The 16,507-nt window shown below is 46.1% G+C and overlaps 1 protein-coding gene across 2 annotated transcripts in view; it reads right to left on the bottom strand.

Moving 5' to 3' along the window:
- Positions 1–484: 484 nt before the first annotated feature.
- Positions 485–16,507, bottom strand: part of TNR (tenascin R) — a 306,854-nt gene continuing 290,831 nt past the window's right edge. For both annotated transcript variants that reach the window (XM_069981701.1, XM_069981702.1), the window contains exon 22: positions 485–2,420. In XM_069981701.1, the coding sequence (XP_069837802.1) occupies positions 2,310–2,420 (111 nt within the window). In that variant the 3' untranslated portion in view covers positions 485–2,309. The remainder of the gene's footprint in view (positions 2,421–16,507) is intronic.

The raw sequence follows: 16,507 nt of genomic DNA on the forward strand, positions 1-16,507 counted from the left end.
TATACACTGTGGGAACGTAGCCTTAAAGTTGTTTGACTACTTTCAAAAAGTTGACCTTCTACCGGACAGATAACTTCACGATCTCACACGGGAAGACATCAAAAGGCAAAAAAACTCACAACAGACTGATAAAATGAGGAAAAATACTGCCAGAGACTCATCACGGCCCTTCAATCTCCCATCCAGCGCAGCGTTCTAGTGAAAGACGATTCTAATGGAATTCACAAAATAATGCGTTTTGGAATTAAAAGTAAATGGAACATGTAGAAGAAAGACGGCTGGAGTGTTTCTCATTGTGCATGATGAAGACCTCGGGGAGAAGATCCTCCAAAGCAGAAGCGCTCAGTGAAATGATGCTCTCCGGATCTCACGAGGGCTCCAAGCTTCTCTTCACCTTCTCATGAATGATTCACACACACAAAGAATCTTCCCATAGGAATCTTTTATTAACGTATAGAAAATGCATTAAAAAAGGATCTATACATCAGCTAACGGCATCCAGGGCTAGAGATTATATCGGCCATTCACCCTTTGGCAGGCGCCTCTCAGTAGTCTTTTTGTTTGGCAGTCAGCACCTGCTCCCCAAACTTCTGTTACCCCTACTGCATCCTATAACCTTACAGATGGTGCCACCTTACGCAGCACCACGAGAACCGGAATCAGCAGGTGAATTGGCTCTAATGAAAAATTTAAGAAAATGAAAAAAACAAAACAAAAACCAATAAACCCCCCTGTAAAAAAACAAAAAGGAATCAATTTGGAAACTTCATTTACCAGAAAACTCCCGTCTTATAAGGCAGTAGAGCACTCATGCGCTTTTTTGGCCAATGCAAAATATTATTGACACGTTGCCAATCTACGAGAAGTCCCTGATCTCCTACATAAGCTAGATACCAGATAACAGGTCATGGATGGAGTCTGGGGTCCTAGAGGGTCCGGGGTTGCTCCTGGGAAGCCGCCTCCTCTTGCAAACGTCAGGCAATTCTTTAAAAAGAGATCTCCATTGATCAAAAATACTTGGAGGTGCAAGAGGCAGGGGCCGAAGATTTGGCACATCAATCATTAGCAAGACAATAACTCCTGACCGCTGCAGAGAAAAGGGTCTGAGGTTCCATAGAGAGCAAGGTATATAGACAAATATACAGCACCGTGCCTCTAGGGACAGGGAGAGGACAGCTGGCAGGGTGGACGCCAGTCGTCTGGACAAGGGAAGAAGTGTTAGTACCAGATAAATGAGAAGTCTCTGAAAGGCGTCTGGAAATATCTTCAGTATATGATAATGGAGAATGGGCAGAAGTTCTGTACAGGGATGGATGTCTAAAGCAGGAAAGTGCGAGGCCAAAGTACATTGGAAAACATTAGAAATGAGCGCGACTCCAGCATGGTCAAATTGGATCGCTCTTCGGCATTCGATTAGTAATGGCTGTCCTGGGGTACAGCCATGGGCCATAGGCTGCATCTAAGTTTTCCAGGCAGCCTTAGGACTACATCCATCTTCGTCAGCCACCGGCAATCAAATGGCAAGCGATCCAACCTGAGCATGAGTCACGTTCATCTCTAGAAACCATCAATGCTGATGTATCCATGTGAGGTGCATGGACAGTGGTGGGGAACCTGTGGACTATTGCCAGTAGTCTATGTGACGACCATAGCAGAATATATTCACCATTCAGTACCATCATCTCTGAGTGGATGAGAGCAGTGAGCGATCCGGCCACACAGAGATCTAGTCACTAATCCTGGTGAATACTCTTTCCTGCCTCCACCATGATATTCTACTTTGTAACGTTGTCCGGTCTGCAGACATTGTGCTATAGAACAGGAGAAGACTGGTGTAAAGTATTGTGGGAAAAAGATTCAGTTTAATTTGTCATTCGTTCTTCTATTCTGAATCTTGGAGTCCATTGGGCGGTACCAATGAGTGACTGTTATCTCTGTATGCACACTCACACAGGAAAGGCTGTCAGTCACTGAGTGGCCCCACCCACTGGACTCCTGAGCCCAGAACCAGCAGATATTTACATGGATATTTGTGTTGAACGGAGGTGCCCGACTGTCCAGGTTCGACAGAGTTTTCCTAACCTGAACATCAATCTGCTCAGCTCATCACGCTCCATGTCACAGTGTCTACCGACCAAACGTTACCTTCAGCATAAAAGGTTTGGAATAGTAGTCTAGTAGTCGCCAACATCCCTGATGAACATTTCCACCACCGGAGGGTAAAACGGTATCAATGTATATATGCTTGTGGTGGGGGGCAGCACTGGGCTGAGGTGGGGGATAGAGGTCTATTGATGGGTGGTCTAAAATCAGAGGTGAAGGGAGCGCTTCTTCATTGTACGCTGGTTATACGGTCTGATCTTCATTTCCACAAATGGAATGGAGAACTCGTGGCCTTTCCAGTGATACCAGTTGATTCCCTACGGAAATAAGAACAAAAAGATAAAACAGAGAAGTCGGCGACATATGACGCAACGGGCAGTGATATTACACTCAACAAGCAAATCAGAGAGGTGAGGACCACCCCGGGGGGCCGCAGGGACCCCGCTATTATAGCACAATCTACAGGTATTCACTTTCATCAATTCAGAAACAAATTACACAGTAAATAGTTGGAAAATAACTAATTGAAGGTATTTTCTGCCGGATGGATGGGAGAAGCTCAGTGGGGGGATCCCAGACGAACAATGAACAATTTCACTCCGCGTGGGCCGAGACGTAATTGGCCGGACGAAGAAGCGGAGATATATTATACTGTACATTATACTGGGATTATCTGTCACCATGACAACACTTATCGGGTTATCGGGTTCTGACATCTAGAACTGACAAGTTTTTCAGACGTCAAAAAACAGAAGAAAAAAAAAATCACATAAAACAAATCCATCACACAAATATTTTAAATCCCGAAAATTCCCAACTACCAAAAGCAGAATCCTGGCCCGTCGCTTTACTCTGGAGCAGGGGGGTCAGCCTCTCCAGCTGTGGCTGATCTACAATTCCCATCATGCCTGGGCAGCCAGAGCTTTAGCCCTCCAGGCATGATGGGAATTGTAACAGCTGGAGGCCCTGAGTTTGACACCTATGCTCTGGAGGGTTTCTGGCACTTTTTGGCTATGTTCCCACTGTTTGCCTTTTTGTCGGCCGTTTTACGGCACCATTTTTGGGCGGCTGGAATTATTTATGGCAAATAACATCCGATACTGTACTAATATTGGCTACCATTATAAAATAACAACCGTGAAAATGACAGCTGTCCAAAATGGCGGCTGTACATCAGTATTTGTGTAGTTACATCACTAAACGCAGCACCAAAAAGCATAAAGCAACTGCAACACAACGCAGCACCAAAAACAGCACTGCACTTATATCTATATACTGTGTATAGTATATGCCGTACACTCCCTTATACCCATATACCATGTATAGTAAACACCGCCCATTGATACCGTGAATAGTATACAGAGCGCACTCCCTTATACCTATATACCATGTATAGTATACGCCACAGTGACTTATACCTATATACCGTGTATAATATATGCTGTGCAGTGACTTATACCTATATACCATGTATAGTATATGCTGTGCACTCATTTATACCTATATACCATGTATAGTATATGCCGTGCACTCCTTTATACCTATATACCATGTATAGTATATGCCGTGCACTCCCTTATACCTATATACCGTGTATAGTATATGTCGTGCACTCCTTTATACCTATATACCATGTATAGTATATGTCGTGCACTCCTTTATACCTATATACCATGTATAGTATATGCCGTGCACTCCCTTATACCTATATACCGTGTATAGTATATGCCGTGCACTCCTTTATACCTATATACCATGTATAGTATACAGAGCGCACTCCCTTATACCTATATACCATGTATAGTATATGCCGTGCACTCCTTTATACCTATATACCATGTATAGTATATGCCGTGCACTCCTTTATACCTATATACTGTGTATAGTATACAGAGCGCACTCCCTTATACCTATATACCATGTATAGTATATGCCGTGCACTCCCTTATACCTATATACCGTGTATAGTATATGCCGTGCACTCCTTTATACCTATATACTGTGTATAGTATACAGAGCGCACTCCCTTATACCTATATACCGTGTATAGTATACAGAGCGCACTCCCTTATACCTATATACCGTGTATAGTATACGCAGCGCAGTGACTTATACCTATATACCGTGTATAGTATATGTCGTGCACTCCTTTATACCTATATACCATGTATAGTATACAGAGCGCACTCCCTTATACCTATATACCATGTATAGTATATGCCGTGCACTCCTTTATACCTATATACCATGTATAGTATACGCAGCGCAGTGACTTATACCTATATACCGTGTATAGTATATGCCGTGCACTCCTCTATACCTATATACCATGTATAGTATACGCAGCGCAGTGACTTATACCTATATACCATGTATAGTATATGCCGTGCACTCCTTTATACCTATATACCATGTATAGTATATGCCGTGCACTCCTTTATACCTATATACTGTGTATAGTATACAGAGCGCACTCCCTTATACCTATATACCGTGTATGGTATACGCAGTCACCCGTATTAGCATCTTACACGGCCGTTCTCTACTCCAGGGAGATGTAGAATCATATCTAACGTTATTTCTAAGGCTTCATTATAGTAAATCACGGATGACCTTGCCGCTGTGAGTGTTTTAATGTGTAATTAAGTGTTCCTGATGGAGGGGCGGCCGCCGGCGCAGTCCGCAGCTCCCGTACACAGTACATTATTCTCATTGATTTCGGCGGGGTAATTGAGATGTAATTTGGACTCCTCTATATGTAGGTTTTCTTACAGCCATCATTTCTCCTTCACAATCGATAGATACTATGCTAGACGGGATTTATATGCAGCCACAGTCGCTGCTAAGTCCGAGCACAGAATCCGGGTGTAAGAAGGTGTCCGCACGCTCCATGATGTCAGAAGGATTCCTAATGTCACTAGAGCTTATTAACCCCTTAAGGACAGAGCCAATTTAGATTTTTGCGTTTTCGTTTTTTCCTCCTTGTGTATCAAAGGCCATAGCACTTGCATTTTTCCACCTAGAAACCCACATGAGCCCTTATTTTGTGCGTCACTAATTGTACTTTGCAATGACAGGCTGAATTTTTGCATAAAGTACACTGCGAATCCAGAAAAAAAATAAATGTGTGGTGAAATTGAAAAAAAAAAAAACGCATTTTGTTTATTTGGGGGGAAATGTGTTTTTACGCCATTCGCCCTGGGGTAAAACTGACTTGTTATCCATGTTCCTCAAGTCGTTGCAATTAAAACGATATGTAACATGTATAACTTATCCTTTGGTCTATGGGGCTGTGTCAGGTGTCAGTTTTTGCGCCATGATGCGCTCTTTCTATCGGTACCTTGATTGCGCATATGCGACTTTTTGATCACTTTTTATTACAATTTTTCTGGATTTGATGCCACCAAAAATGCGCAATTTTGCACTTTGGGATTTTTTTGCGTTTACGCCGTTTACCGAGCGAGATCAGGAATGTGATTAATTAATAGTTCGGGCGATTACGCACGCGGCGATAGCAAACATGTTTATTTATTTATTTACTTTTATTTATAACCTGGGAAAAGGGGGGGATTCTGACTTTTATTAGGGGAGGGGCTTTTTACTAATAATACTTTTTTTTTTACTTTTACACTTATACTAGAAGCCCCCCTGGGGTTAGGGTTATTCCCCCCCTGGGGTTAGGGTTATTCCCCCCCCCCGGGGTTAGGGTTATTCCCCCCCCCCGGGGTTAGGGTTATTCCCCCCCTGGGGTTAGGGTTATTCCCCCCCTGGGGTTAGGGTTATTCCCCTCCTAAGGTTAGGGTTATTCCCCCCCTGGGGTTAGGGTTATTCCCCCCCTGGGGTTAGGGTTATTCCCCCCCTGGGGTTAGGGTTATTCCCCCTAGGGGACTTCTAGTATAAGTGCTCTGATCTCTTATAGAGATCTCTGCAGCATAGATATGCTGCAGAGATCCATGAGATAGGCACTCATTTGCTTTGGGCTGCTGCAGCCGGAAGTAAACGAGTGCCGAGCCGGGGACGGCGCCATCTTGGAGCGGTCCCCGGCCGGCTTCAGTTACGGAGATCTCCCCACTAGACACCAGGGATGACACTGCGTACGGTAATCGGATGCAGCTGTCATGTTTGACAGCTGCATCTGATTACTGTATTAGTCCCGGCATCAGGAACACCCAACATCTATGTATCATTGTAATGCTGAGAGTTCTGAACCTGTTCAAATCTTCCCGATACTGTGCCGCGCAGCTGTGTCAGTACAGAAACAGGAAGGTCTGAACAGGTTCGGAACTCCCGACATCAATATGATACATAGATGCCATTCACAGCTTCACCATCCGTAGGCTTTGTATTTTGTGGGACGTGAGAACGCAGCCTCACTTAGTCGGTGTCCCTGCAGCCCTATGGGAATCTAGACTGAACACATAAGCAGAGGATTAAATCTATGAATGTATCACAATTAGGGAACCCACTAGAGATCCATAACCTCACACCCCGCTACACTGGCGTATAGTGCGGATGCGTCTGGCTGCAGATTATACAACGAGGCTCCAAACATCCTGCTTACAAATAATCTACTATTTATTGGTCTTAATACAATCTCCAGCAGGGGGCAGTGTAGCTGTGCGTCATGTCTGGACGGGAGACAAAACGAGTCTGCACAATCATAGCTTCAATGCAGTTACACAAAGCTGCTGAAAGAAGGGGGTCCGGGGGCGGCGGAGAACACAACAGCAATATATGTAATACATCCCCCTACTGTGTTTCTTAAGAGTACCAATCTGTCTCAGGGGTACTGTGTAGTGTGTCATGGTCCAGACTGTATTTGTATGTCTTACACAGTATTCTATTCATTGACATGTAGCATGTGCTGAAGGACTATGCAAGGGTTAACTCAGTTTCTGTTGTACAATTAGACCATCATCTCTCAAGTCTGAAGTCAAAAGTTTGGAGAAGTTGCATATTGCCGAAGTGCCCCCCTGCTCTGCCATTTTCTGTTTCTGGCTCCTGGCCAACGACAGTGCTGCCCGACTTCCAGGTTGATGACTATGGTCCTGTATACACCCCACAGGTGTTGTGTGACAGCAAAGATAGAATTCTCTGTTAGCACGGTTTTCTCTTGTCTTATCCTGCAGTCAAGCCAAGACTGTAAAGGGCCTTGTGAAGTTTACGCTTATACCAAGAAACTGTTTGATTGATGTTCAGCCCCAACACACTGCAGGACGGGGAAGACTAAATTTGGTTGAAGTGTTTGCGGTCGTAAGGGAAAGCTAGCGTACCACTGTGGCCTCTGACTATCCTGACTACATCACCTTCTGCAGACCCCCAGCTCACCGCAGATGGGGCAGGGTTGGATTAGCATTGGTGGAGTCCACTAGGGTAGAAATGTTTTGGAAGTTTCCACCTTCTCCAACAAAGTCAAACAGTCCCTGAAAATCTCATTGTGGATTATCAGTAAATGTCACCACCACCAGCAACCTGAGATTAGTGCGGGTCCATGGCCGCCATTGCTGACTGCTGGGCAGAAGCAGAGGGGGGGTTGCAAGTTGCAAGATGTGAAAAATATTCCGGATCAGTAAGAGCAGCGATTTCTTACATGACGCTGCACCGGTATTTGGCCGGAAGGAGCAAAGATGGAACGTCCTACAGGTCCTGAGTGAATGTGATCACAGGGAGGACTTTGCTTGTACATTAATCATTATTACAATCTCCTTTATAATAAGAATGATAACAGGCGGCTGTGACCCGGTGCCACAGGTGGAGGCGGCTGGTGGCTGGTAATACAGGGGAGGCAATACAGTTGTACCTTGGTTTAAGAGTAACTTGGATTGAGCGTTTTGGTTTAAGAGCTCACAGTTTTTCAAAATAATGACTTGGTTTAAGAGCATTGCTTTGGTATAAGAGCTTCCTGTACTGGGGGTGAGGGGGAGTGGGGGAGGGGCATGGTCTGCATAGCGGGGTCTACAGCTCTGTACTCTGACCCAGGAAGTCTCCCTCACCTTCCAAATCATAGCAGATCCACTTCAGGCTGGGGCTTACATCAGGGGACAGGACGGTGGAGGTAATCTCTCCATAGCTGTAACCCCTCTCTCCCCGGACAGAGAGTGCTGCATGTATGTGCCCACATCTGCCCTGCTCCTTCCTTCCTGCTCCCTGCAGTCTCTGTCAGCCCTTGTGTTTCCCATCCTCTCCATTACTGTACAGTAACTTATGATACAGACATACACACATGGCAAGTACCTCCTAGTTTTCCCATTCTACCTGCAGGCTTGGTGGCAGTTTTTTCTGCCGGTGGCGCCTGCTGGGTTTGGGGGGGCCCTTGGGGTAACAGTGGGGTTGCAGGGCCATTCTGTAGCCTCCCTTCCCTGCTTGCGCTCACTTTGCGGGGTTGGCTGTCGCTGACCGACACAATGTGGAGTTAGTGTAAGGACCCATGTGAACCAGGAGACTGGCGCGTGGTACATGCGGCAATATGGTTTGATGAAATTATATAACAACATCCTGGCGTTGGTTTTTAAATGTAGCCGAGAGGCGTTAGGGTCAGCCATAGGTGCAGCCGCTCCCTTCTCTCCTTGTCCGTACAGGAACTTATAATATCACAGATTCAGCTGCTTCTCATTGTTTCATCTCTTCTACATGTTATTCAGAATAATCATCAGTATATTTGGGGGGTGGAACCAATTGTCTGCAGATCAGTGATTTCTTATGGCAAAATTTGCTTTGGTTTAAGAGTGATTTGGATTACAAGCGCCGTCCCGGAACGAATTATACTCCTAATCCAAGGCACCACTGTATATTATATCATACCTATAGCATATTATACCTATAGCTTTTAGTATATTATACGTATAGCATATAGCACTATATACCTATAGCACTGTATACATATAACGTATAGGATATTATATTTATAGCATTGTATACCTATAGCACTGTATACATATAGCACTGTATACCTATAGCACTGTATACATATAGCACTGTATACATATAGCACTGTATACCTATAGCACTGTATACATATAGCACTGTATACCTATAGCACTGTATACATATAGCACTGTATACATATAGCACTGTATACATATAGCATATAGCACTGTATACCTATAGCACAGAATACATATAACGTATAGGATATTATATTTATAGCACTGTATACATATAGCATAAAGGATATTATACTTCTAGCATATAGCACTGTATACATATAGCATATAGCACTGTATACATATAGCACTGTATACATATAGCATATAGCACTGTATACATATAGCATATAGCACTGTATACATATAGCATATAGCACTGTATACATATAGCATATAGCACTGTATACATATAGCATATAGCACTGTATACATATAGCACTGTATACATATAGCATATAGCACTGTATACATATAGCATATAGCACTGTATACATATAGCACTGTATACATATAGCATATAGCACTGTATACATATAGCATATAGCACTGTATACATATAGCACTGTATACATATAGCATATAGCACTGTATACATATAGCACTGTATACATATAGCATATAGCACTGTATACATATAGCACTGTATACATATAGCACTGTATACATATAGCATATAGCACTGTATACATATAGCATATAGCACTGTATACATATAGCATATAGGATATTATATATACAGCACACAGCTTCCTTATTATTTCCCTGTGGGATACGTTGATCTCTCTGTATCGCTGTATATATATATATCGTCATCTCCCTGAGTGGATTTGCTCTGTTTGTCGGTGGTAATAGGGTTAGTGCGGCTTGGTGATGTATGGTTGCTGCCAGCGTCGCACATCTTACACCGCGGCTATTCGATTAGCTGTTCGGTGTATCGGTGATGTTTGTATTGTGTAACCGGTTTATCCAGCTAATATGAATCCTGGAAGACGCATGACCACTAGTGAGACCACAGCAAACACTCCCCTAATTCTTATCACGTGGGGCTTAAAGGGCTTTTCTGCAGGAGGTTTTTTTTTTGTATACATTTCAGCACATTTTTCTTTACTTTGTAATATAATTGTATTACATAAATGTATAAATATACGGTCTATATAATCTTTGTGTTGCTTTTATGTTTCTTGCTCATCCATGAGCAGCCCTGCAGTTCCAGATACAAACGTTGGGGGCAGCAGAGAGCCCCGTCTCCACTTTTACCGCTGCCTCACAACATATACAAGCAAAGAACACTAAATTATACTTAAAATAAATAAATTATAAAGTTATATTCCACAACAACACAACTTTATTAGGTCAATGTATACAGAAGGATTCTCTAGAAGCTTTATAGTGGGGGTGTAACTATATAACTGGTTTGGGTCATTTCTGATCTCTATGACATAAAGAGGATCCAGCGGACACATAGAGGGACACCAGTGTGTATAGTGGAGCTGTGACATCATCAGGAGGGGACACCAGTGTGTGATGCGGAGCTGTGACATCATCAGGAGGGGACACCAGTGTGTGATGCGGAGCTGTGACATCATCAGGAGGGGACACCAGTGTGTATCGCGGAGCTGTGACATCATCAGGAGGGGACACCAGTGTGTGATGCGGAGCTGTGACATCATCAGGAGGGGACACCAGTGTGTGATGCGGAGCTGTGACATCATCAGGAGGGGACACCAGTGTGTATCGCGGAGCTGTGACATCATCAGGAGGGGGACACCAGTGTGTGATGCGGAGCTGTGACATCATCAGGAGGGGACACCAGTGTGTGATGCGGAGCTGTGACATCATCAGGAGGGGACACCAGTGTGTGATGCGGAGCTGTGACATCATCAGGAGGGGACACCAGTGTGTATTGTGGAGCTGTGACATCATCAGGAGGGGACACCAGTGTGTATAGTGGAGCTGTGACATCACCAGGAGGTGACACCCGTGTGTATTGTGGAGCTGTGACATCACCAGGAGGGGACACCAGTGTGTGATGCGGAGCTGTGACATCATCAGGAGGGGACACCAGTGTGTATCGCGGAGCTGTGACATCATCAGGAGGGGACACCAGTGTGTATAGTGGAGCTGTGACATCACCAGGAGGGGACACCAGTGTGTATCGCGGAGCTGTGACATTACCAGGAGGGTTCGCTTCTATCTTTATCGCCATGTTCTTCATATAATGACATCACTCTGCTCTGTGACATCACTCTGCTCTGTGACATCACTCTGTTTTATGCCTTTTTGCTCTCCAGTCATGATGGGAGTTGTAGTTCTGCATCAGCTGGAGGTTCCCCATCCCCGGTTTGGCAGGATGATACCATTGTTGGAGGTTACGCCTGGGGTCTTAGTTGTACCTGAATATCACACTGACATGGGAGATATCCTAAGGTGAGGGACGTTCTTACAGGGAGCCATCTTCTTCCTAGTCTCCGTAGCTTCCCTCTGGCGGCTCTTCCCGCTCTATGTACCAGAACAATAATCAGCCGCAGTCTCCAGGACAGGAGTCACCAATGTAATAAGAAAGATTCCGAAACCCGAAGCGAGAGCTCATAAAGAAAGAACACGTCCTCCTGCCACCCGACGCCTCCTGCTTCCTCACTGGAAGGGGTTAAAGACTCACTAAAGAGAGCATTGTCTGCACCGGTGCCGGAGACACGGAAGGAGAGCGACAACTAACAGAGGAATCCGTACGGCTCCCGACTATATTATATCCTACAGCAGACAGTCCCCTCACAGCACAGTGACGCCTGCCGCTCTCTCCTCAGTTATATCATCATACAGCCTATAGGATACACAGCTCCAAATCCATCAGCGCTAAACTGTAAGATTCTGTCTGCCTGGATCCACCTCCAGGGGGCGCTCAATGCATACTGTTTTACTATTGAGTTTGATGTACAGGTAGATAGCTAGAATTAAAGGGGGAATTCACAAAAAATTATTTTAACTTGTGCCAAAAAGTGCCAGAGATTTGTAGTTTACTTCTATTAAAAAAACTCTGGTCTTTCAGTACTTATCAGCTGCTGTATGTCCTGCAGGGAGTGGTGTATTCTTTTCAGTCTGACACAGTGCTCTCTGCTGCCATCTCTGTCCATGTCAGGAACTGTCCAGAGCAGCAGAGGTTTTCTGGTTCAATGTTTTGATTAGGTTTTTTAAGAACAAATTACAAAAGAGAAAATCTATAAGCACTGACTTTAGTGCCAACAGGAATAACATTCGGTATATTAGATAGATATAAAATTGTGGTAACATACATTCAGCATGGTAGAACTGCATTAGGTGTAGCACCTCCTGAGGAAATTGGTGTAAAGTATACGGGTATACAAGGTAAAGAGAGAAAAATAATATATTATAATATAAGGTACATTTCCTCAAAGCCCATATGTGAAAGAGCAGGAGAGGTTTTCTATGGGGATTTGCTGCTGCTCTGGACATTTCCTGACATGGACAGAGGTGGCAGCAGAGAGTACTGTGTCAGACTGGAGGGGATACATCACTTCCTGCAGGACACACAGCAGCTGATAAGTACTGGAAGGCTGGAGATTTTTTATATAGAAGTAAATTAAAGATCTTTGGGACTTTCTACATAACACTATGGGCAGACCCCCTGTAACACTATGGGCAGACCCCCCCCCTGTAACACTATGGGCAGACCCCCCCCTGTAACACTATGGGCAGACCCCCGGTAACACTATGGGCAGACCCCCCCCTGTAACACTATGGGCAGACCCCCCGTAACACTATGGGCAGACCCCTGGTAACACTATGGGCAGACCCCCCGTAACACTATGGGCAGACCCCCCCGTAACACTATGGGCAGACCCCCCGGTAACACTATGGGCAGACCCCCCCGTAACACTATGGGCAGACCCCCCCGTAACACTATGGGCAGACCCCCCCGTAACACTATGAGCAGACCCCCCCGTAACACTATGAGCAGACCCCCCCGTAACACTATGAGCAGACCCCCCCGTAACACTATGAGCAGACCCCCCGGTAACACTATGGGCAGACCCCCCGGTAACACATGGCAGTGCCCCCCACACTTCCTGCCCTTGTATTTGGGACGCTCGCCGTCACCTGATGCAGGAGATGAATCTGAAGCAATATCCCTGCTCTGTGATATAGAAGATTGCAGAGACGCAGAGAAGAATAAGGGAAGACCTGAAATTTTAATCAGTTCCTCTAAGTCTCGAGTTTGCCGGCCTGGCTCCCTGACGCCGACTAGTCACAAGGATTCAGCTTTTTCCGTCTTCTCGTCCTGATTTGGCTGCAGATAGTTGATCCTATTTGTATTCTGCCTTCGGTGACCCCGGCCGGTGTTGTATTCTGCATTCGGTGACCCCGGCCAGTGTTGTATTCTGCATTCGGTGACCCCGGCCGGTGTTGTATTCTGCATTCGGTGACCCCGGCCGGTGTTGTATTCTGCATTCGGTGACCCCGGCCGGTGTTGTATTCTGCATTCGGTGACCCCGGCCGGTGTTGTATTCTGCATTCGGTGACCCCGGACGGTGTTGTATTCTGCCTTCGGTGACCCCGGCCGGTGTTGTATTCTGCATTCGGTGACCCCGGCCAGTGTTGTATTCTGCATTCGGTGACCCCGGCCGGTGTTGTATTCTGCATTCGGTGACCCCGGCCGGTGTTGTATTCTGCATTCGGTGACCCCGGCCGGTGTTGTATTCTGCATTCGGTGACCCCGGCCGGTGTTGTATTCTGCATTCGGTGACCCCGGACGGTGTTGTATTCTGTCTTCGGTGACCCCGGCCGGTGTTGTATTCTGCATTCGGTGACCCCGGCCGGTGTTGTATTCTGCCTTCGGTGACCCCGGACGGTGTTGTATTCTGCATTCGGTGACCCCGGCCGGTGTTGTATTCTGCATTCGGTGACCCCGGCCGGTGTTGTATTGTTTGCTGTAACACTGACCGCCTGATTGTAAAGTCATAAAGAAACTGCGCAACTTACCGAGCCGCCGTGTGGAATCACATGATCCTTGTCCGAACTGAAAGGCGTGAATGTGCTGCAGCGTGAGGCGGGACCTGACACCTCTGTTATGTTCTGATATATGTTACAGACTCTTTAAGCTGAAGCTTAGTCTTAGTCTCATCATGGACAGCAACATATCAGAAGTTAGGTCCTCCTCTTTGTCTCCGGTGTCTTCAGCCTCCTGCCCGTTCAGCCAATCACTGGCTGAGAAGGCACTGGCTGAATGGGATTTAGGCGTCTGTGGGGGCCGGAGAATAGGGACAGCGGGGGAGCACAGACTGGTAAGTATGCACAGTATAGTATGTACAGTGTGCACAGTGCATATACACACACAGCGTGTCAGTACAGTGTGCAGAGCCCGTATATATACAGCGTGTCAGTACAGTGTGCACAGTCCGTATATACACAGCGTGTCAGTACAGTGTGCACAGCCCGTATATATACAGCGTGTCAGTACAGTGTGCACAGCCCGTATATACACAGCGTGTCAGTACAGTGTGCACAGCCTGTATATACACAGCGTGTCAGTACAGTGTGCACAGCCCGTACACACACAGCGTGTCAGTACAGTGTGCACAGCCCGTATATATACACAGCGTGTCAGTACAGTGTGCACAGCCCATACACACACAGCGTGTCAGTACAGTGTGCACAGCCCGTATATATACACAGTGTGTCAGTACAGTGTGCACAGCCCGTATATATACAGCGTGTCAGTATAGTGTGCAGAGCCTGTATATATACAGCGTGTCAGTACAGTGTGCACAGCCCGTATATACACAGCGTGTCAGTACAGTGTGCACAGCCCGTATATACACAGCGTGTCAGTACAGTGTGCACAGCCTGTATATACACAGCGTGTCAGTACAGTGTGCACAGCCTGTATATACACAGCGTGTCAGTACAGTGTGCACAGCCTGTATATACACAGCGTGTCAGTACAGTGTGCACAGTCCCTATATACACAGCGTGTCACTACAGTGTGCAGAGCCCGTATATATACACAGCGTGTCAGTACAGTGTGCACAGCCCGTATATACACAGCGTGTCAGTACAGTGTGCACAGCCCGTATATACACAGCGTGTCAGTACAGTGTGCACAGTCCCTATATACACAGCGTGTCAGTACAGTGTGCACAGCCTGTATATACACAGTGTGTCAGTACAGTGTGCACAGCCCGTATATACACAGGGTGTCAGTACAGTGTGCACAGTCTATATATACACAGCGTGTCAGTACAGTGTGCACAGTCCCTATATACACAGCGTGTCAGTACAGTGTGCACAGCCCGTATATACACAGCGTGTCAGTACAGTGTGCACAGCCCGTATATACACAGCGTGTCAGTACAGTGTGCACAGCCCGTATATACACAGCGTGTCAGTACAGTGTGCACAGCCCGTATATACACAGCGTGTCAGTACAGTGTGCACAGCCCGTATATACACAGGGTGTCAGTACAGTGTGCACAGCCCGTATATACACAGCGTGTCAGTACAGTGTGCACAGCCCGTATATATACAGCGTGTCAGTACAGTGTGCACAGCCCGTATATACACAGCGTGTCAGTACAGTGTGCACAGCCCGTATATATACAGCGTGTCAGTACAGTGTGCAGAGCCCGTATATATACAGCGTGTCAGTACAGTGTGCACAGCCTGTATATACACAGCGTGTCAGTACAGTGTGCACAGCCTGTATATACACAGTGTGTCAGTACAGTGTGCACAGCCCGTATATATACACAGCGTGTCAGTACAGTGTGCACAGCCTGTATATACACAGCGTGTCAGTACAGTGTGCAGAGCCCGTATATATACACAGCGTGTCAGTACAGTGTGCACAGTCCGTATATACACAGCGTGTCAGTACAGTGTGCACAGCCCGTATATACACAGCGTGTCAGTACAGTGTGCACAGCCCCTATATACATAGCGTGTCAGTACAGTGTGCACAGCCTGTATATACACAGCGTGTCAGTACAGTGTGCACAGCCCGTATATACACAGCGTGTCAGTACAGTGTGCACAGCCCATATATATACACAGCGTGTCAGTACAGTGTGCACAGCCCGTATATACACAGCGTGTCAGTACAGTGTGCACAGTCCGTATATACACAGCGTGTCAGTACAGTGTGCACAGTCCCTATATACACAGCGTGTCAGTACAGTGTGCACAGCCCGTATATACACAGCGTGTCAGTACAGTGTGCACAGCCCGTATATACACAGCGTGTCAGTACAGTGTGCACAGCCCGTATATACACAGCGTGTCAGTACAGTGTGCACAGTCCCTATATACACAGCGTGTCAGTACAGTGTGCACAGCCCGTATATATACAGCGTGTCAGTACAGTGTGCACAGCCTGTATATACACAGCGTGTCAGTACAGTGTGCACAGTCTATATATACACAGCGTGTCAGTACAGTGTGCACAGCCCGTATATACACAGCGT

This window comes from Dendropsophus ebraccatus, chromosome 8 (assembly GCF_027789765.1).
Source record: "Dendropsophus ebraccatus isolate aDenEbr1 chromosome 8, aDenEbr1.pat, whole genome shotgun sequence".
Lineage (NCBI taxonomy): Eukaryota > Metazoa > Chordata > Amphibia > Anura > Hylidae > Dendropsophus > Dendropsophus ebraccatus.